This window comes from Stigmatopora argus, chromosome 16, assembly GCF_051989625.1.
Source record: "Stigmatopora argus isolate UIUO_Sarg chromosome 16, RoL_Sarg_1.0, whole genome shotgun sequence".
NCBI lineage: Eukaryota > Metazoa > Chordata > Actinopteri > Syngnathiformes > Syngnathidae > Stigmatopora > Stigmatopora argus.
The window spans coordinates 9,807,084-9,828,042 of record NC_135402.1 but is presented as its reverse complement, the minus strand read 5'-3'; the positions used below and the strand labels follow the sequence as shown (position 1 = coordinate 9,828,042).

General features: G+C 40.8%; 1 protein-coding gene across 2 annotated transcripts in view; it reads right to left on the bottom strand.

The window, feature by feature from the left end:
• Positions 1-238: 238 nt before the first annotated feature.
• LOC144090854 (neurogenic locus notch homolog protein 1-like) overlaps positions 239-20,959 on the bottom strand; it is a 38,933-nt gene continuing 18,212 nt past the window's right edge. The window contains exons 15-34 of one of the 2 annotated variants that reach the window (XM_077622722.1): positions 19,958-20,071; positions 19,443-19,562; positions 19,204-19,356; positions 17,621-17,849; positions 17,336-17,537; positions 17,115-17,268; positions 15,644-15,828; positions 15,430-15,562; positions 15,091-15,348; positions 14,905-15,017; positions 13,279-13,850; positions 11,818-12,258; positions 10,040-10,185; positions 9,311-9,524; positions 9,137-9,221; positions 8,007-8,184; positions 6,383-6,681; positions 5,097-5,244; positions 4,918-5,015; positions 239-3,457 (exon numbers count right to left, since the gene is read on the bottom strand). In XM_077622722.1, the coding sequence (XP_077478848.1) occupies positions 2,237-3,457; positions 4,918-5,015; positions 5,097-5,244; positions 6,383-6,681; positions 8,007-8,184; positions 9,137-9,221; positions 9,311-9,524; positions 10,040-10,185; positions 11,818-12,258; positions 13,279-13,850; positions 14,905-15,017; positions 15,091-15,348; positions 15,430-15,562; positions 15,644-15,828; positions 17,115-17,268; positions 17,336-17,537; positions 17,621-17,849; positions 19,204-19,356; positions 19,443-19,562; positions 19,958-20,071 (5,063 nt within the window). In that variant the 3' untranslated portion in view covers positions 239-2,236. The remainder of the gene's footprint in view (positions 3,458-4,917; positions 5,016-5,096; positions 5,245-6,382; positions 6,682-8,006; positions 8,185-9,136; positions 9,222-9,310; positions 9,525-10,039; positions 10,186-11,817; positions 12,259-13,278; positions 13,851-14,904; positions 15,018-15,090; positions 15,349-15,429; positions 15,563-15,643; positions 15,829-17,114; positions 17,269-17,335; positions 17,538-17,620; positions 17,850-19,203; positions 19,357-19,442; positions 19,563-19,957; positions 20,072-20,959) is intronic. The other variant, XM_077622723.1, reaches the window with a different exon arrangement.

Sequence of the window (20,959 nt, the reverse complement as noted above, 5' to 3'; positions counted from 1 at the left end):
TATATATATATATATATATATATATATATATATATATATATATATATATATATATATATATATATAGTCATTTCTCTGTGAGAAACCATTACAATATAGCCCTCAATAAAAAAATAGTTGGACACCACTGTATAGTCATTTATTTTGCTTAAAATGTATTTTTATTTAAGCCCTTGCTGATTGTAAGTCAATTCATTCTGTTGTATTTAGTGTTTAACAAAACACACAAATTCAAATCTTTGAAGTAAATACTTTTATTCAATTTTTTACCAAACATTTTTAGTCAGAAAGTAATTTGCAAACTACAACTTTGCATCAATGTTGATTTAATTACACCTTCATTTAAAACATTCCTTTTAACCTCTGAATTAGTTTATAAAACAAGACATTTGGACACCTTGCGCTACAAAATGCAGCAAAGCTGTCATTAAGGTCCCCATTTCTTTCACAAAAAAATGCTTTCCACTTTGAAGACAAGAAATCCCACAAAAACATTTGCTTTTTTCCCAGGAAAAACTAATTCCACACAGGCACGAACTTGGACTGTGGCGAATGTAACATTTTAAACAAACATGAGCTGCAATTTAGCACATGACAGGTTAAACATGGTAACCATAAACATAGATTTTCGATCAAAAATGAAATAAGGACTTGTTTCTACTGTATAAACATAAATACCACAAACCACTTGCTAATCACCACTTAAACTCAATGGTCAATCAACCAATCCAGTGGGTGCATTTCCCGCCATTAAGCCACGTTATCTCTTAATTGATCAGAGATTTTCGCTGTGCTTTAAGGTCCCAAATCTCCAAAAGTAAATCAAAGGCTTTCTGTAACAAGATTTGATGGCTTGCTCCTAGTAAGCAAGCAGTGAAGTCCTATTTTGACAGGTTTCTTGATATATATTTGATAATCTAACACAGGGGTGTCAAACTTAGTTTGGTCCGCGGGCCATATTCATGCCAACTAGATCTCACTTGGTACGGACCAGTTAAATTTTGGCCAAAAAGTGACTGGGGCGAACATTCATTCACCCATTTCGGTCAAAATCGATTGGACATGTTTAAGTGTATTGGATATCTATTATTGTCAATGACAGGGAATAAGTTACATTTGCATCTCAGCCATTTTATTTTAGAGTTCTGATCCATTCTTGGAAATTTTGGATAATTTCCTATTAATTTTGGAGGAATTTCTCCACCGTTCATCAAACGATTTTTGTTGATTTTGGGGTATTTCCAGGTTTCCTCCAGTTGGTTTGGGGGCTTTTTGGGACCCGTTTTGACTGCATTGGATATCTATTATTGTCAATGACAGGCCATAAGTTAAATTTGCATCTCAGCCATTTTATTTTAGAGTTCTGATCCATTCTTGGAAATTTTGGGGAATTTCCTATTAATTTTGGAGGAATTTCTCCATTCTTCATCAATCGATTTTTGTTGATTTTGGGGTATTTCCAGGTTACCTCCTGTTGGTTTTGGGGCTTTTTGGGACCCGTTTTGCAAAAGAACGAATGTGACCGTGGATAATAAATTGAGCAAAGTTCAGTAGTGGACATACTCAATCACCCAAATCACAAAATGCTGTTTTCGCGGCACCCATGTTGAACAAATAAACACATTTGATTCTGTATGTACAGTATGAACGAGCTTCAAATTGTCTGTCAGCCTGGAGAATCCTGCGGGCCGGATTGAACCCCCGAGTGGCCCACTTCCGGCCCACGTGCTCTATGTTTGACACCCCCGATCTAATATACTCTTGATAAGACTTGGTGAAATACACCTCAGTAACCCGGCATGAACTTCAGTAAGGGGGGAGGAGTTAATACTGAAAATATTTCAAGAAAAAAAATCTATATACACATAATGCAACAGAATCCCAATTCAACCTTGTAAAAGGGGGAAAAAGAAAATCCAGTGGATGTAGCAACCAAAGACAGAAATAAATAGCCAGTGTACACATTAGGAGTCTTTTGAGACGCACACTCCATTTTAAAGTTGTCTATTCTTCCCATACATACAAAAAAAAGGAAATAAAAAGGCATAAATAGAAAAGCATCTTTATATTTTCAGGCCAAAAAAAGCACATAAATAAATAAAAAAAGGTACATCAACAAAAAAAAGCGGTTCTTATCGTTAGTAGTATAAAATCGACCGTGAAGAATCATGTCAGGCCTTTCAGTGTTGAGACAGGATCTCCTACTGTGTGAAGTCCTCGTTCATTGCACAAGAGTCTACTTGAACTGCTCTGGGATCAGATTCATCTGCGAGTGGATGCTGGTCGGAGGGCTGGAGATGCCCTCGGACCAGTCGGACATGGAATGCGGGGACGAGCTGGACCACTGGTCGGGCGAGCCGGGCGAGGGGGTCAGAAACGGGTGGTCGGGGACCTGCAGCTGGTGGTTTGGCGTGTTGTCCACCGGTCCGGTGTAGCTGTGCTGGGAAGGAGGCGTGAGGAACTGGGCTCCCAGGATTTGCGTCTCCTGGGGCATCACGCTGTGGATAGCCATGGAGCGTGCATTGCTTTGCTGCATCTCGCTGGCGTTCAACTCCATGCCGGGAAAGCTCTGCGTCATGGCCTGCCCGCCGCCGGTTCCCGAGCTGGAGTTTTGGTGCTGCAGTTGACGCGAGCGAGCCTGCTGGATCATGTGAGCGGCCGAGCCCAGGTGGCCGCTCTGGAGGTTCTGGTAGCCCATGATCTGCGACAGGGTAGCCGTGCTGACACCGTTGAGGCCTCCCATCATGTTGTGGCTCATAGGCGAGGCTTGGTGGAAGCTCCCTTGCTGGCCCGGGTGCATTCTGGACATCCAATCACACTGCCCGACCCTGCTGCCGCCTATGGACGCCGCGCCCTGACCGTTGGGGCTGGACACCGGCATGTGCGAGAGGCGGGGAGGGTTGGGATCAAAAGACATACTCATCTGACCCATGTGCGAGTCTCCTTTTCCTTGTAGGTGGTTGAGGGATATCGGGGGCGACTGCTGGAACGGCGACGTCACGGGAGGGGAAGCGGCGTCGGACAGGTAGCCGTGGGGGGACTCCAGGGAGTCCACTGGGGAGAGCGCGGCCGACGTGTCCAGGAGATTCCCCTTTCCGTCCAGTGACTTCTTCTTCTTCACCCGGTTATCCTTGCCGCCGACTCCGTCTTTGATTCCTTTGCGCACCTTCTTGACGGACAAGCCGGTCTTGAGGTTGCCGAGGTAGTCGTTGGGCGAGCAGAGCGGTGGCGAGAGACTGGAGGAGGAGCTCAGAGGTGCGGCGTGAAGGCCCGGGCTACGGACTACGTTGTACTCGTCAAGTAGGCGCACGATGTCGTGGTGCATGCGCTCCTGGGCGATATCCCTTGGGAGCTGGTCTAGATGGTCGGTGATCTCGCGGTTGGCAAAGTGCTCCAGCAGAACCTTGGCTGTCTCGTAGCTTCCCTCGCGCGCGGCGAGGAAGAGCGGTGTCTCTTCCTAACAGACAAATAAAATGATTTAATACTTCACGTTTAGGAAACTATGGAGGGTCTCAGTCTAAAACAAGGTACGTCAAAATAACAAAAAAAACGTGATTTTTTTGTTTAGACATGATTTCAAAAAGTCGCCCTCTTGTTTGTTCTTTGTTATGACACTATAAAATGGGTAACTCGCCATTATTGGTGGATGAGTCAAAAGGAAATCTGGGAGGTATATTCTAGGATTTTTTACACATCTATCCTCGTAGCCCGTTTTTTTTATTTACAGTGGTACCTCTACATACGAGCAGCTCTACCTACGAGATGCTCGAGATACAAGGAAAATTTTGAGCAAATAATTTGCTCTAGATACGAGAAAAATTTCGAGATGCGTGAAAGCCAGGTGGCCATGACATGAGAGGCTGTTTATCATTGTAGCGCACTGTCTTTTTTGCCGCATCTCTTTCGTGTATAACAGATATCTACGAGCACTGAACGATTTATTCAGACGAGTTTCTCCTACGCATCGACCAGGAAACGCACAACGCGCATGCGCGGGCTAAAAGAGGGCTTTCTGGGTAATGAAGTATACTCGTGCACACAACACTGATAGCCAATGGCACCCTTTCTCAGAATAAAACTTCATTACCCACAATCAATACGTGGGTAGGCTGTTATTCCTTCCTTAGCCTGCTAGCTCCCGCGATCACTCATTCAAGACTACTTCTCGTTGGCAAGTGGTCGTGGGTTATCCTATTGTGAGGACATTTGTGTGCATCATTTTCGGAATATTTTGAAGGGAATAGTACAACAGCAAACAGCCCATCGATAGCGAACGTGAGGGTGGAGGCGTGGCAAACAGCTAACCCGGCCAGAACGAAGGTAAAAAAAATTAAAACAAAATTAGAATTCAGTTTTGTGTAAAGTTACATTAAACATATGTTTGAGTGTGTCTGTATATATTAAGTTAATTTAAATTTGTTTGTTCGGTTACGAGTGTGTTGCCGTGGATAAAAAGTCCCCCCGAATGCTTCTATGTCCGTCCGCCTGTGTATCCTCCGCGAAATGCGTCTAATTTTAGTTATATTAAACACATTTTATTACTATTAAACCACTAGTTATGTGTTACTTTGTTAATAGATGGCGAATTAGAGGAAATAAAACATTTTTTCCAATTCAATATCCTGTTTTTGGTGTTTTTTCAGAGGGTTGGAATGAATTAATTTGTTTTTAGTTCATTTCAATGGGAAACGTTCGCTCGAGTTACAAGAAGATCGACATACGAGCTCAGTCCCGGAACGAATTAAGATCGTATGTAGAGGTACCACTGTATTGGGTAATCATGCTTGGATTTTAGTTTTTGCAATGTAGGTTTAAAACAATGAATACGTCGAATAATTTTAAATCAAATAAAGGAAATCTGACATTTCTGCATGCAAAATTTCGCATTTGTCAAAGTTTCCACATTATCGCAAGTACCTTGTTGTCTTGCATGTCTTTGTTGGCCCCGTTTTTCAGAAGCATCATGGCAGCCTGTACATTATTTACAGCTGCGGCCCAGTGAAGTGCAGATTTGCCTGTAAAGAAAAAAAAAGTTGGTGAGGAAAATGAAAGTGAGTCATCATAACTCTAGTATCTTTATTGAAATGGTTATCTACCAGAATCGTCAGTGGCGTTGGCGTCGGCGTGGCAGTTGATGAGCTCTTCCACCATGCCCTCGACTGCCAATCTGGCGGCCAGGATGAGCGGCGTTGTCCCATCGTGCATACGCGCGTCAAGATCGGTAGCGCGGTTTCGGATTAAAATCTGCAAAAACACCTGCTTGATTAGTTAACTGTTAGGAAAACCTCCAAAACACCATATCAAGGGATTGTGGAATTAGAAGGCTTTATTGTGTGATACTCTGAAAATGTGATCCTCTTAACCCCCAAATGTCTGGAATGACTTATTTACAAGTAGCGATATCAGCCATTTTTTGATTATCGGACAGTATCTGATCTAAAAACAAGTAATCAGGAGCGTTGTTTTAAGTACCTTTGTGCTTTTTGGCTGCTGTAAATCAAACGAGTTGGAAATATTTCTTTTTAGAACTAATCACAGTGACAAAGCATCGTGTAAATATTTATAAACTGAGCATTTCTTGAGGAGTTGCTACCACGGCTCACTTTAATATTAAAAACTATTACTTGTCATTTACTGGTTGCATTACTTTTGCTACTTTGTTTTTGCTGCTTTTCTTTTTTTATTGCATTTCCGTATTTAGTTTTTTACCAAGGTCTACTACAACAGGGGTGTCAGACTCGGGTTGGTTCGTGGGCTGCTTTAACGTCAACTTGATTTCATGTGGGCCTGACCATTTTAGATATAATATTTAGATTTTTTTTTAATAAATGGATTAAAAGAACTGGATTAAAATCTCTGAATATTCAGTTTTTTATAGATCTAAATCAATATTTATTTTAGCTTTTTTTAAATATGTATTTTTAGATTTTACAAAATGATTTTTGAACTAAAAACACAGAAAAAATGGATTAAAAAATTACAATTATTGATTTAAAAGGCGGAAAATTAGGAAATTTAATATACATCTATACTCTTCATTTTAATTTGATCCTAAAACAGAAAGTCGGCACTCATGATTTTCTTTCCCGGGCCACACAAAATGATGCGTAGGCCAGATTTGGCCCCCGGGCTGCCACTTTCACACATGTGGTCTACAATGTCTTGTGTCTGTCTCGCTACTGCAACCAAGAAATTTCCCGAATACGGTATGAAATAAAGTTCTAATCTAACCTAACCAAAAAATATGGGAAGTACTTAAATCTAGTTTGACAATTATTGAGAAATTCATTCATTCTAGATGGCGTTTTTGCCTTAAATCCCATGTCACGTGTGGGGCTCCGTTTAAAGATCTACAGAAGTTCTGTTAAGGCAAGGCCTTTACCTGGAACACGCCCTGCGCATCTGCAGCCACGGCAGCATGAAGTGGAGTGCGTCCCATGTTGTCCTGGACGTTGGCGTCGGCGCTGGATTCCAGGAGTCGCTTGGCGGCGTCGGAGCGAGCGTAGCGGGCGGCCAGGTGGAGTGCCGTCTCGCCCGTGCGATCGGTCTGGTTGTGGAGGTTTGCGCCTTGGTAAATGAAGTCCGTAATGATCTCTGTGGAAGGATCCTCTTCCTCTTCACTGTTTGCAGTCTCCAGTCCTCCACCACTGCAGGAGGCAATCATCAGTGGAGTGAAACCATCTGGAAACATAAGTAGAGAAGAAACAATGAAGCGAGTCATAACAACCATGCAGAAAACAATGACATCTTAATTAAATAGGCTGAAGAGCTACTATAGTGACTGACAGGGCAAATATTTAAGGATCTTCTATTGGATAGCAAATGGTCAATGGACATGACTATGTGATTAATTTATCATTATTAGAGGATTTATTTCTTTTGGATTGAGAAATCATATTCACTCAGTGGAATTTAAAAAAAATACTTTTCATTTATCATGTGACAATTACAGTAAATTAGAGGTTTTAATTGGCCTGGAGGTAAGGTTATGATGTAAATCACAAATTTCAAAGCGATACAATATCTTATTTAACACTTATTTAACACTTATTAAAATGTCTGCCACGTTTCAATTTGATTGGATTAAATTCACATGGCCTTCAGTCGGATTAATGCATTATCATGTTTACATTTAGCAGAATCAGTTACATTTCACCTAAGGAAACAAAAGGCAAGTTTGATGTTTTTTACCTTTTTCTTGCTAATACATTCCAGACATTTAAATCAAAACAGTTCTTTAAAAAAATAACAAGCTAATAGACGATATTAATCAATGTTTTGCCTTTTAGCCCATTTGTTTCTTTAACATGAATAAAGACAGAATAAGAAGTAAAACCACTTTTTAAAGGTAAATGTGCCATCTTTTTTGGGCCTTTTCTCACATTTGAGATCATGAATACCTTCAAACTTGATTAATACAATGTCATTCATTTGTAAAATTCGTGACCGGACGTTTCGTCGAAAGACGTTTGGTCCCCGGACGTTTGGTCGAGCGGACGTTTGGTAGAACGGACGTTTGGTAGAACGGACGTTTGGTCGCCGGGTTCGCTCGCTGTCAAATTATGATAGTTTACTGTTGATATTTTGATATTAGATATTAAACTCACTCTCTCTCTCTTTCTCTCTCTCTCTCCGTCTCTCTCTCTCTCTCTCTCTCTCATGATTATAATTTTGAGAGCTGGTTTCAACAGTAACAACCCGGCGACCAAACGTCCGTTCTACCAAACGTCCGTTCTACCAAACGTCCGGTCGGCCAAACGTCCGGTCGACCAAACGTCCGGTCGACCAAACGTCCGGGGACCAAACGTCTTTCGACGAAACGTCCGAGTACCGTAAAATTGAGTCCGAATTCAAATATTTTTGCAGTTTTAGAAAGCAAAAAGACATCTGAAAATGTATTATTTTTATTTTTTGACCCCAGCATCTGGTTGGATGGAGTGACTCATATAGTAGGAGCCTTGACTTAATGAAGGTTGTGCAACATTGTTTTAGTAAAACAAACTAACCTGGTCCTCTAACGTTGACATCCATGCAGTCATTTTCAATCTCCCCTTGAGGAGGTGTAGGCGCTATGGACGGAATGCGCAAGTCGGCCGCATCCAAATGCTGCTGGGTCCATTTCCTTTGGTCAGTATTGTCTTTCAGGTCCAGCATGGATTGCTCCTCAAACTGTTGAACAGCAAGCTATTTATTAATTAGAGTTGTCCTGTTCAAATATTTTTGCCCTAAATTCAAATCCGAGTCTGATTTTGACACTCTGCCCAATACCAATAACTGATTTGAGCTTTACAATGTATTTAATAATTCATTGCATTTGTTTTGTTTTGCTAACATTGTTGTCTTAATTATTTTGTTGTTGTGCATTAACTAAAAGAATCTTTAAAATAATCTTCTACACCTGAGTCCAATCTTCTAAAAATGTTGCGCAGTACAAACTAACTATTGTTTTGTTTCTTTTGAAAATATCCTTGTAAATTATATCATGGGGCGGCCTGGTGACTGAGCGGTTAGCACGTTGGCCTCACGGTGGGGGACTTGGGTTCAAATCCAGGTTGGTCTACCTGTGTGGAGTTTGTATGTTCTACCCGGGCCTGCATGGGTTTTCTCTGGGTACTCCGGTTTCCTCCCACATTCCAAAAGCCATGTATGGTAGGCTGATTGGACACTCTAAATTGCCCCTAGGTATGAGTGTGAGCGTGAAAAATCATTTTGTGCCCTTTTCATAAAAAGGAATATCTCAAAAATCCCAATTCCGATCTTAAAATGACGTGTTCAGGCTTGATTTCCAATCATGTGATCATCGCTAATTGTTATACCCTCTGGATTATTTTATTGTTTGTAGCCCTAAGGTCAACCACTGCCACCAACAGCAATAAAAATTCAATTTATTTAAACTGGGAAGGGTGGCAATGAGTGCTCATGTTTGACCGTTATTGACACAGTCATCTTAGCCAAAGAGTTAATACCTGCAAATAAAAATAAATAAATAAATGTTGAGAACTCAATCTTTTTTACCCGATTTCGATAAATAAGGACATGATCGGGCCCAATTTCTGATCACGTGATCGAATCCTGGACATCCCTGCTATCAATCAACCACGCTTGGAAAAGTGTTCAACACCAGCTCTCCACTTACCTTGAAACGCCTGCAATCAGGATCCTCGTCACCCCATTCGTTTTGATTGTCGTCCATGAGGTTTATGTCACATATTTTCATCGGTCTGTTTGAAGAAAACAGAAAGGATCATCGTTGGCACACTCAGTACGCTACCACCTTCCAATTCCGCGAAGCATTCCCAAGAGTTCTCACCTCAGCCCGACAGAATCCTCGCCAACAGGTTCTCTGCGTTTCTTCTTACTGGGCTCGGACGTCTTGAATCCTTCCGGGAACCAAAGCTGCCCGTGCTCTCGTCGTCGTTTTCGCGACACCAAAACGCCAAGGCTTATGAAACCCAATGCAGCTAATCCCAGGAAAACCACATACATGGGATACAGCTCCGAACTCGAAGGAGTAGGTCTTACACCTAAATTTAAAAAAAAACATGACAATCAGAATTAGTTAGATTAGATTAGATTAGATAACTTTATTTATCCCATATTCGGGAAATGTCATTGTCACAGTAGCAAGAGGGTGAGAATACAGACAGAAAAAAACATTTTAGACATAAATCAAAAGATAATAAATAAGTTAATAAATAAATAAACAAATATATAAATAAATAAGAGTGTTGCTGAAATATATGTATATGTTGTACATGTACATATATATACATATATATAAATATACATATACATACATATATATATAAATATACATATACATATATATATAAATATACATATAAATACATATATAAATATACATATAAATACATATACATATATATAAATATACATACATATATATATAAATATACATATACATACATACACATAGATGTACATGTTTACATACGGTTGGTACTGAACATTCAGCCATTTCTTTTGTTAAAGAGCCTGACAGCTAGTCAAGTATTAGAAGAAAGTGTAAGTTACGTACTGGTGACAGCTTCGATGTAGGGAACGTTGAGATTTCCACTGGAGGCCAGCGCTCCGAGGAACGCCGCAACGTCTGTGGCACTTTGAAAGCACTCGCTGGATTGCTGGTAGCACTGGCGGTTGTCAATTTCCAGGTAGACTATCGAGCTATATGTTGAAAGGAGAGATTTGTCAACCGACATAGTGAAAAAAGGAAAATTGGCAGAACATTTCAGGAAAACTTTTTCTGAAATTTTAAACTACCGTATTTATTCACATATAACGCGCAAAATTTTGTACCAAAGAACTGCCAGATGGAGCGCTAGAGCCCGTTCTATTCGCCAGTGCTCACACTTAGAAAAAGACCTCAAGAAGAATGGAATCAATTGTTTGGTGAGTCTGATGATGAATCAGACTTTAAAAAATATTAAATATTATGATGATGAATTAGACTTTAAGGATTTAAAAGAGCTGAGAAAAAGTGAAAAAAAAATGACACCTATTTTTAGTCACAAATTATGGGTGCGTTTTATACATATCTGCACGTTATGCTTGAATAAATATGGTATTTTCCCTTGAATTTTAACCAGGCACTGAAGCTTCCCAGTCTGAACAGCTCAGATGGAATTTGATTTGTTTATGACGCCTTTGTTGCCAAAGCAACTTGTCAAATGGGTCAGTAATGTGGCCCTGTCTGAACAGGCCCAGATCTGATTTGGATACTTGCTAAAAATAGTATGAACAGTCAGCTGGTAAAATTTGATTTGAGAAGGAATCTAATGTGCCTGCAGCCAACCTTGAGTGGTGTTTTATAAAGATTCTATATCAATTTTCACTCAATACTAGTTTAACATATCAGTCTTTTTCATAGTTATGTACATTTTTTTCCATTAGATTGTATAGTTGACTGATTTTTACGTATTGGAGAAATTTTGGTAAAGTGCAGCATGGAATATGTCACATTATCCTTTTTTGGTCGCCTGTGTTGTGTAGATATTATAGTAGGTATTATTTTGCTAAATATTGTTACTTTTTAATAAATGAATAAAATTTTGACAAAAAAGACAATTAAGGTTATAATAAAACTAATGTCATTATTCATTTCAAATAGTATTTAACTCATTCACTGCCAATGAAAATGACAAAATGATATACAAAAATGAATTTTAACTCGTAGGACTGATGTTTTAGTGCCAATCGCAAGGAGGAGCGTCCAATCCATTTTTACTTCCAAGTGAATGAGTTAGCAGGATTAATATACTATACGTATACATTTTTTAACAGTGTACATCAGGGGTGTCAGACTCGGGTTGGTTCGCAGGCCGCTTTAACATCAACTTGATTTCACGTGGGCCGGACCATTTTAGATATAATATTTAGATTTTTTTTATATAAATGGATTAAAAGAACTGGATTAAAAGCCCTGAATATTCAGTTTTTTTAGAAATCTAAAACAATGTTTATTTTAGCTTTTTTATATATATTTTTAGATTTTACAAAATGATTTTTGAACTAAAAACACAGAAAAAATGGATTAAAAAATTACAATTATTGATTTAAAAGGGGGAAAATCAGGAAATGTAATATACATCTATACTCTTCATTTTAATTTGATCCTAAAACAGAGTCGGCACTCATGATTTACTTTCCCGGGCCACACAAAATGATGCGGCGGGCCAGATTTGGCCCCCGGGCCGCCACTTTGACACGTGTACTATACATATACATTTTTTACAGTGTACATGCTCTTCCTGTAAAAAATACAGGGCAAAAAGTGACAATTAGTTTAGTGGGACATACCCTTTGATTTGCAGAGAATCCAGCTCCCTGCGTTTACGTGGTTTGACAATAGCAGACACACTTTCCTTCATTTGACCCAAAACATTGGCAGGCATCGCCGCCCACTCGGGCCACCCGTCTGCAGAGCGCTTCAGCACGTTATGCTTCACCAGATCCTGCTCGTTGCCATAGTATGGGAAAATCATGGGCTCCCCTTTGGCATCACGGCGGAAAACCACATTGGTGTGTAAGACACCGCTGAGGTCTCTGAGGAAGGCCGAAGAACGATTTTTGAGTTGTTCCGGAGGTATGTGGACCACCAGGACTAAATGCCCATCTGCCAGCTTTTCCGGCATATTGTTGGCACAGTCCAGGCCATCCCATTCACACTCGGCGTTGTTACAGCCCTGATCACAGTGGCCATCGGCGTAGTGGTCTTTGCAGTACTGATCGTAAAGTGGGCTGCAGGGGGGGAAAAGGAACATAAATTAATATAGCACAAATTATGGAAACAAACAGTGATAAAATGGGATAAGACTCAGCAACCCTTGTGAGGGTAAGTGGATTGGGAAATAGAAATTAATGTTTTTTCCCTCATTATCACAATGATTATTCTGGAATGTGCATAAAACTTTATGTTGCATGCTTCAGTAACAATGCAAGTAGAAAATATAAATGTGAGGCTGGGTGATAATACTTTGGGATCTTATTTAAATTTATTGAATAAATTGAACAATAAATTGAAATTTATTGTTAGTTGCTATAATTTTGATTGGAATTTTTTATTTCAAAATCTAGTAACTAGAGCAGTTAATTAAATTTTAAATGTTTGTTTAAATTCATCGAATTTAGACAAAAAACTGAGGAATGCCTTATTAATTTTAGTTTCAGTCAAACATCCTTAAAGTATTATTTGCATTTTTTAGGTAGCCCACTAGTTACTGCTCCCAATTTTTTTGTAATTATAATATTTGATTTATTTGAATAATCATTGTAGCCTGTCAAACTCATCTTTGTCATTGGCCATGCTTTCATTCAGAGGAAAATAGGACTAGCACAATTAAGCAACAACTAATTGATAGCAAATGAATAGATTTTGATTGTTTGGTGACACAGTCCACTTAAAAAATAGTTTAAATTCCCTTTGAGTCTCAAATAGTCAATTATATTGTTCATTGTTTAATAAAAAGGAACAGTGGGAAAGTATTCTCTTAGATTTTTGTAAAAAACATTAGAAATGTGTATTGATTGATTTTCATTTTCGTTTATGTGAAAAAGGGAAACAAGAGATATACTTCCGTTGTCCTCCATCTTTTATTGAGGACTGGAGAAATGTTATTTGAATTTTACTTTAGCCAAAAACATGAAGTCGAAATAGATTTACTTTTGCAGGCCGCACAGAAAAAAATATGGCTGACCTAATCTGGCAACCCGTCTTGAAATTTGTGCCACTGACACGTGCAACAACATTTCTAAACTTACTTGCACTGTCCATCTTGTCCTTGACAGTCAAATCCATCATAGAGACATCCAGGGCTGTTGCACTGGCCGTCGCACTTCCCGTCGTTGAAGTAACGCCAGCACTGCAGGGCCGCCGAGCAGTTTTGCCAGGGATCGTCAAAGTTGAGGGAGCAGTCTCCCCCGTCCCAGCCGCAGGCGTGGTTGTTGCACAGCGAGTCGCAGATGTGGTTGCCGGCCCACTCGTCGCATTGGGGGTTCTCACAGCTCACCTCCACTTGGGGAGGAGGCGTGATGTCACGGCCGAAGCCCCCGATGAAAGAGTAGTCTAGGATGTGGCACAGCAGGCCGTTGAAATTGCTGGGACAGCTGCACTGGAAATACGGCGCGTCTGGGGTGATTTGGCAAGTGCCCCCGTTGTAGCACGGGTTGGAGATACACAGGCTGTCGGTCGGGGTCAGGCACTCGGGTCCGATGAAAGCAGGAGGACACAGACAGCGTGGGCCCAAATGACCTGATACGCAGGTGCCGCCATTCTTGCAGTTAAGATTCCCACATGAGCGAGAATCGTATTCGCAGGAGGAGCCAGTAAAGCCCTAATGTGACAGAGATAGAAATCATCAATAAGTACTAAGCGCATGAATTGATGAGAGACGATCACAAATTATTTCTTGATGCTGCTTATCTATCCGATTCCTTCCTTAAAAAGATTTGGCTTTAAAGGAAATAAAAGCATTTTAGAACATTGGTGCGTCGATCCCGACCTACAAGTCGAAGTCGAACATTATGGTACTATTGGTAGATTGCATGAGAATAAGATTTGATCCAGTCATACACGATTTCAACTAAAACAACAAGCGTGGTTATTCGTTGGTTAGTTTCACGTCCTTTCTAAACATCAGTTGGCTTTCTATTAGAGAATGAGCCAAACTGGAGCCACATCGTGGGTTGCCGGAATATGTCAGTTTGTGATTACTGTGGTAGTAAACAGTAGCGCTGACTTGTTTTCCACACCAGAACAGAAAATTTTGAGACAGGAGTGTTAGAAAGTGTAACCAATCACCCGCCTATTACCTATGAGTCATGTTTGCCATTAGGCCAAACCTAAACTCCCGCACCGCAACATTAAACAAAGCACATTTTTCGTCTTTTTTGTGAATGCTTTTTAAAACCTGGGAAAAGATTGATTCTGTAAAACATTAAGTTATTCATTATATACATTAAAGTATATCAACATACATAATTGCTGATGTTTATTGAAAAAACGGGAGGTTTAGTTAGGGTTAGTTGGGGTTTTAGTTGGTTTGTTTTCTTTTCGCATATTATGTCCCTCATGGTTTCCCTTCCCTCATGTGATCAGGAGTGTGTGTACCTTGTAATCAACCCTTGTCTGTCTATTTAAACCCTGTGTGTTTGTTAGTCTTTGTGGGATCTGCTCGGTTTGCTTCATGCCAAGTTGCCCTACCATGTTCCTCGTTTCCCCATGTCTTGTCAGGTTTGGTTTTATGATTTGATTTCTAAATCCTTGTTATTATCTGAAGATTCCTGCCTTAGTTATTAAAGTTTTGGATAGAGCACTCCACACACTCGTACATTACCTGGAAAAATAGATCTTGAGGAACCCCCCCCCTTTTTAAGTGTTGCACTCACCGGTGGGCACTTGCAGATGAACCCATGAGGAGTGTTACTGGCGACTGCGCAGGTGCCTCCGTTTCTGCAAGGTTTTCCTTTGCAGCCATCAAACACCTTGTCACAGCGCTGCCCTGTTTAATGTATTTTTTACAATGTTAATCACCAATAACACACACATAGAGTAGTTGTGTCATGAGTGTATACCTGTATATCCAGTGCGGCATTCGCAGCGATAACTATTGGTGAGCTGGATGCAGTTGTAAGAACCTCTGGGATCACAGGGATCCGACAAGCACTCGTTGACGTCGCCTTCACAGCGCTCGCCCACGTAGCCCGCCGGGCACATGCACTGATAGCCGCCAATGCGATCCACGCATTTGCCGTTGTTAAAGCATTTGGGCTCGTGGGTCAGCGGGTCGCTGAACGGGTTGCAGTCGTCCAGATTAATCTCGCAGTGGACACCTGGGGATTAGGAAGTATCTGGTGAAAGGTCTGGCCTGATTCTATTTGTTTTGGGCAATCTAGTGCAATTTTGTTATGTACCTTGGGTTCCTCTGGGACAGGAGCACTTGTACGTGTTGATGAGATCAATGCAAGTCCCTCCATTTTGACAGGGCTGAGACTGGCATTCATTGATTTCCTTAGAGCAGTTTACCCCATGGTAACCAGGGAGACACTGAAGTTGGAGACAAATGTGAGAATTTCTAGCATGATGTGATGTTGTACCTTACGCTAAAACTTAAATGCAATCACGTACTTCGCAACTGTAGCCTCCGAGATAATCGGTGCATGTGGCGCCGTTCTGGCAAGGATTAGGGGAACACTCGTCCACTTGCTCCTGGCAGTAGCTGCCAGTGTAACCTGCCTGGCAGCGGCAGTAATGTGTGCTTCCGGCATCGAGACACTGGCCTGAGTTCCTGCATAAGTGAGCCACTTCTACACCTAAGAAAGAAGAATGGCGGTTAATTACAGTACAGACATGGAAGTGAAATGAGTACAACGGTGCCTTGACTTAAGAATCCTGCTTGTTCCGTGGCCACGGTCATTCGTATCTTAAATCATCAATTTCCTTATTGTTATTTGGTAAAAAGAATAGCATGCTTTCATAGTATTTTGCATACACACACACTTTGCATAATTACATTAAATATATTGTAACGATTTACACTCTTTTTGTTAAGCATTGTTGCGTTGAGTGTTACCATTTTTATTAAGATAGCAGACTTAAAGGCCTAGGTGGTTAAATACATAATATTTGCGTCTGTTTTTGTATTCTGTGATTTCAGTGAAAAGAAGGGCAAGATTTAATGTATCATGTAAAAAAATAATAATAATGATATAATTAAATATAATGTAAAGAATTAAATTCTTCGTTTGGCAATGTTGCAACACGTTATGTTAACGTGACCATTAGTAATAAGCTAGGAGGTAGTTTTAAATACTAAATATGTGAGTCTGTTTCCTGTAGAATTTGAAAGTAAATGTAAAATTTTTTATTTTTATTTTTTATTTATTTTTTATCCCTAATAAACCTTGTTAATGAGAATGTGTCAGTTTTCTGTCTTGTTTTAGATTGCATGCTGGCTCACTAGCATATCTGAAAACAAGTTGCCAGGTATGACCCAGTGCATGGGTTAGGGCACATGTGTGTCAAAGTGGCGGCCCGGGGGCCAAATCTGGCCCACCGCATCATTTTGTGTGGCCCAGGAAAGTAAATCAGGAGTGCTGACTTTCTGTTTTAGGATCAAATTAAAATGAAGAGTATAGATGTATATTAAATTTCCTGATTTTCCCCCTTTTAAATCAATAATTGTAATTTTTTAATCAATTTTTTCTGTGTTTTTAGTTCAAAAATCATTTTGTAAAATCCAAAAATATATATAAAAAAGCGAAAATGAACATTGTTTTAGATCTATAAAAAACAGAATATTCAGGGTTTTTAATCCAGTTCTTTTAATTCATTCATAAAAAGTCTATCGAAGTTTATCTAAAATGGTCCGGCCCACATGAAATCGAGTTGATGTTAACGCGGCCCGCGAACCAACCCGAGTCTGACACCCCTGGGTTAGGGTTAGGGTCTGCAAAGACAAATTCTGTGCAGATTCCAAGTCACATTGCACTTTAACATTGCAGTAGTTATAACAGAAAATCTGCATACAGAAATGTACGTATCTCAAAAACTCTTAAGTCGCGTCACGCCTCTTTCAAGGCAATTATCGAATGGCTACCTTGCTGTTTGGCGGCGACTTCACAGGACACACTCGGAATATCACAATATAGTCCAGTCCATCCGGTTTGACACTGGCAGGTGTAGGAGGCCCCTTTCTGCCAGCACGTGCCCCCATTTTTACAGGGCACCGAATCACACCACCGTATGAGATTCTAACAAAAAAGAACGTTAACTTCAAACTACCATATGATAATCAAGAAGCCTAAACAGAACCTTTACCTGGCAGTTAACACCAGTGTAGCCAGGAGGACAGGTACACTTATACGTCCCGAAACTGTCTAGACACATGCCCCCGTTGAGACACGGTCTGGAGTCGCACTCGTTGATGTCATATTGACAGTAGCTGCCGGTAAATCCCGGCAGGCACAGGCAGGTAAAGGCGTTGATACCATCTGCGCAGGTGCCGCCATTGAAGCAGGAGCTAATGAAATGCAACTTAAGTTAGTTGTTACATCCTCCACATGTTAGAGGTTAACGGGCCATGTCGCGAGCGAGGAAAGCTACCTATCGGTGCAGTCGTTGGTATTGATCTCACAGTTGATGCCGCTAAAACCGGGTGGGCAGGTGCATGTGTAGCTGTTCACGCAGTCAGTGCAGTTGGCAGCATTCCGACAAGGATTACTCTCGCACTCGTTGATGTCCTGCTCGCATCTGCCGCCACGAAAGCCAGGCAGGCAGGTACACGTAAAGGTGTTGACGCCGTCACGGCATAGACCGCCATTGCTGCATGGATCTGAAACGCCAACCAAGATGTTTGAGGATACTTTTACAATAACGGAACAATTTCAAAATATAATAAGGCCCTTGCATAGTTAAAACTACTACCTGTCTTTCAAAAAATAAAAGCATAAACAGCAACTTTAATATTTATCTGGTGAAATACTAGGAGGCAGCTGGGATTGTCTCCAGCATCCCTAATGAGGATAAAGCAGTTCAGAAAATGAGATGAGACTATATCAAAGTTATGATTTGAAAGATGATGCTGGGAAAGGCATGAATTATACCCTTATCTGAAGACAACACTGTACAGTCTTCCCTCGATTATCGCAACTTCACTTATCGCGAATTCACTTCTTTGAGATTTGTTTCTGCTATTAATTATTATTATTATTATTATTATTTTTAAAGTTCATAAAAATGGGAAAATCCACTCCGCTGCCTTCCGCTTGCTACTAGGACTCGGCACTGAGGGGAAGAAAAAGGTAGTTATAATAGCGGCTACTTTGCGATTTTTCGATTATCACAGCCATGTCTGGTCTACATTGCTTTAACCAATCAGATTTCGAGTTGGCAACACCACAATGCATTGTCGCAGGCGTAGGGATACGTCATTAACTTGTCGCAGGCGTAGGGATACGTCATCGCTTTCACCAACTATGATTGGCTAGTGATTAGCCAGAGCTACCAAACTGTATTTGGAGCGAGCTGCACAAGCAAATATATTGTTGTTGATTTAAAGCCATTTTCAAGACGGACTATGCCAGAAATACGACGGGACAGGCTCGACTTTCAGCATTAGCTTCGATGGCGATATAAAAGAAGGAAGAAAGAAAGGAGAATGGATATTGTGTACAGTTAAAAAGGATTTTTGGTGAGTAAAATATGGCTATATTCCTAAATAATATTTCAATTGTGGGCCAAGTTCTGATATCTGAAAAGCTCCATTGTTTGTATTTAAGCTCCAGTGTTTGTATTTAATCACTAAATGCTGCTAGGAAGTGGATTTTACCCCATTTTAGTGCAATTTTTGCCCTTTCGCCATTGACGTCCATCGCTGTCTTTTCCCGGGAAAATCCCCCCACCGGCCCGGTTGTAATGTCTGAAAAGCTCCAGTATTTGTATTTAATCATTAAATGCTGCTAGGAAGTGGATTTTACCCTTTGAAGGCGCTACGAGAAAATGCACGGACCGCCACTGATTTATGATATTAAATCACTCTCATAGGCTCTCTAATATCTGTGTCAGGGGGGAAAAAATCCTTCTACTAATGTGCCCTAACAGCATATTTTAGGAAGGAAATAATAAGTGGTAATCTTTCATTGAGGCATTTATCAAATTTGATTTCACAGTTCTAATATGGGGCTTACTCGGCTTGCAGTCATCGACGTCAGTCTCACACTTTTGACCGGTGTAACCAGCCAGGCACTTGCACTGGTAGCTTCCCATAGTGTTGTGACAAAGAGCACCATTGCGGCACGGGCTTTTCACACATTCGTTGATATCAATCTCACAAGTTTGACCTTGATGAAAAAGAGAGTGCCATTAAACACGTGTATCATCATTAGATGCGGCAAACACGTGTCTGGAAAACGACAAAAATAGACACCTTGCCATCCCGCGGGGCAGCTGCATGAGAAGCTCTGGTAGTCCTCAGACTCTTTACATAGTCCGCCATTTTTGCAGGGTCTCGAGTTGCAGGGGGCCAGCAAAGTCTCACAGTTTTCACCTGGGAACAATAGCACAAACATTGAAGCCGGTAACTAAGAGTTTCCATCCCTCTTCCTTATCCATTTCCATGACGACTTAACAAAATAGGAAGGGCTTTCCTGTTTCCTGTTATTGTGCGATCACAGACAGGAAACAGGATGAGGCGGGAATGGGAATGGGGCTGCGGAGCAGGCTCGAGTTCTCTCACTTATATTAGTAACTACGGTACACTACCCCCAATCGCCCTCCCAAGAAAAACACATTCTATGTTATCCCTCCAACACAGACCAGATCTTTCCACACACTGAAGAACAAAACAAGCATCCCTGCTAGAGAGCCTACTGGAGAATGTTTGTTTAAACAATGACGGTCTTCGTAGCTGTCAGCAAATCTTGAGAAGTCTACGTGTCGTACCGGTATATGGGAGCTGACAGTTGCACTTGTATCCTGCCACGTCATCCATGCAGGTTCCTTGGTTGAGGCAGGGGTTGGACGCGCACTCGTTGATGTTGGTTTGGCAGTTGGGTCCTGTGGTGGTGGGATTAGACGTGATTAGATGCCAGTATAGTGGTACCACGACCTACAATCAGCTCGTGGTATGACAAAAATTTCGATCGAATAATTCGCCCGCGATACGATCAAAATTTCGAGATGCGACCAAGCCAGGTGGCCATGACATGAGAGGCTGTTTATCATTGTAGCGCACTGTCTTTTTTTGCCGCATCTCTTTATACACTACTATATCTACGAGGACTGAACGATTTATTCAGACGAGTTTTGACCAGGAAACGCACAACGCGCATGCGCGGGCAAAAAGAGGGCTTTCTGGGTAATGAAGTATACTTGTGCACACAACACCCATAGGCAATGGCACCCTTTCTCAGAAAAAAACTTCATTACCCACAATCAATACGTGGGTAAACTCAGCTATTGCATTTCTTGTTTTTCTTTCTAAGGAAAGAAGCTCCCGCGATCGCTCATTCAGAACTATCCTCGTTGGCAAGTGGTCGTGCGTTATCCTATTGTGAGGACATTTGTGTGCATCATTTTCGGAATATTTTGAAGGAAATATAATAGCAAACAGCCCATCGATAGCGAACGTGAGGGTGGAGGCGTGGCAAACCGCTAACCCGGTAAACGAAGGTAAACAAAGTTTTGTGTAAAGTTACATTAAACATATTTTTAAGTGTGTCTTTATATATTAATCCAAGTTAATTTAAATTTCTTTGTTCATTTACGAGTGCTGTGGATAAAGTCCCCCCGAACACCCCCCCTCCGCCTCCGTGTATGCCGCTGTCTCTACCCTCCGCGAAATGCGTCTAATTTTACTTCTATTAAACATATTTTATTACCATTAAACCACTCGTTATTTATTACTTTGTCAATATATGGCGAATTAGAAGAAATACAACATTT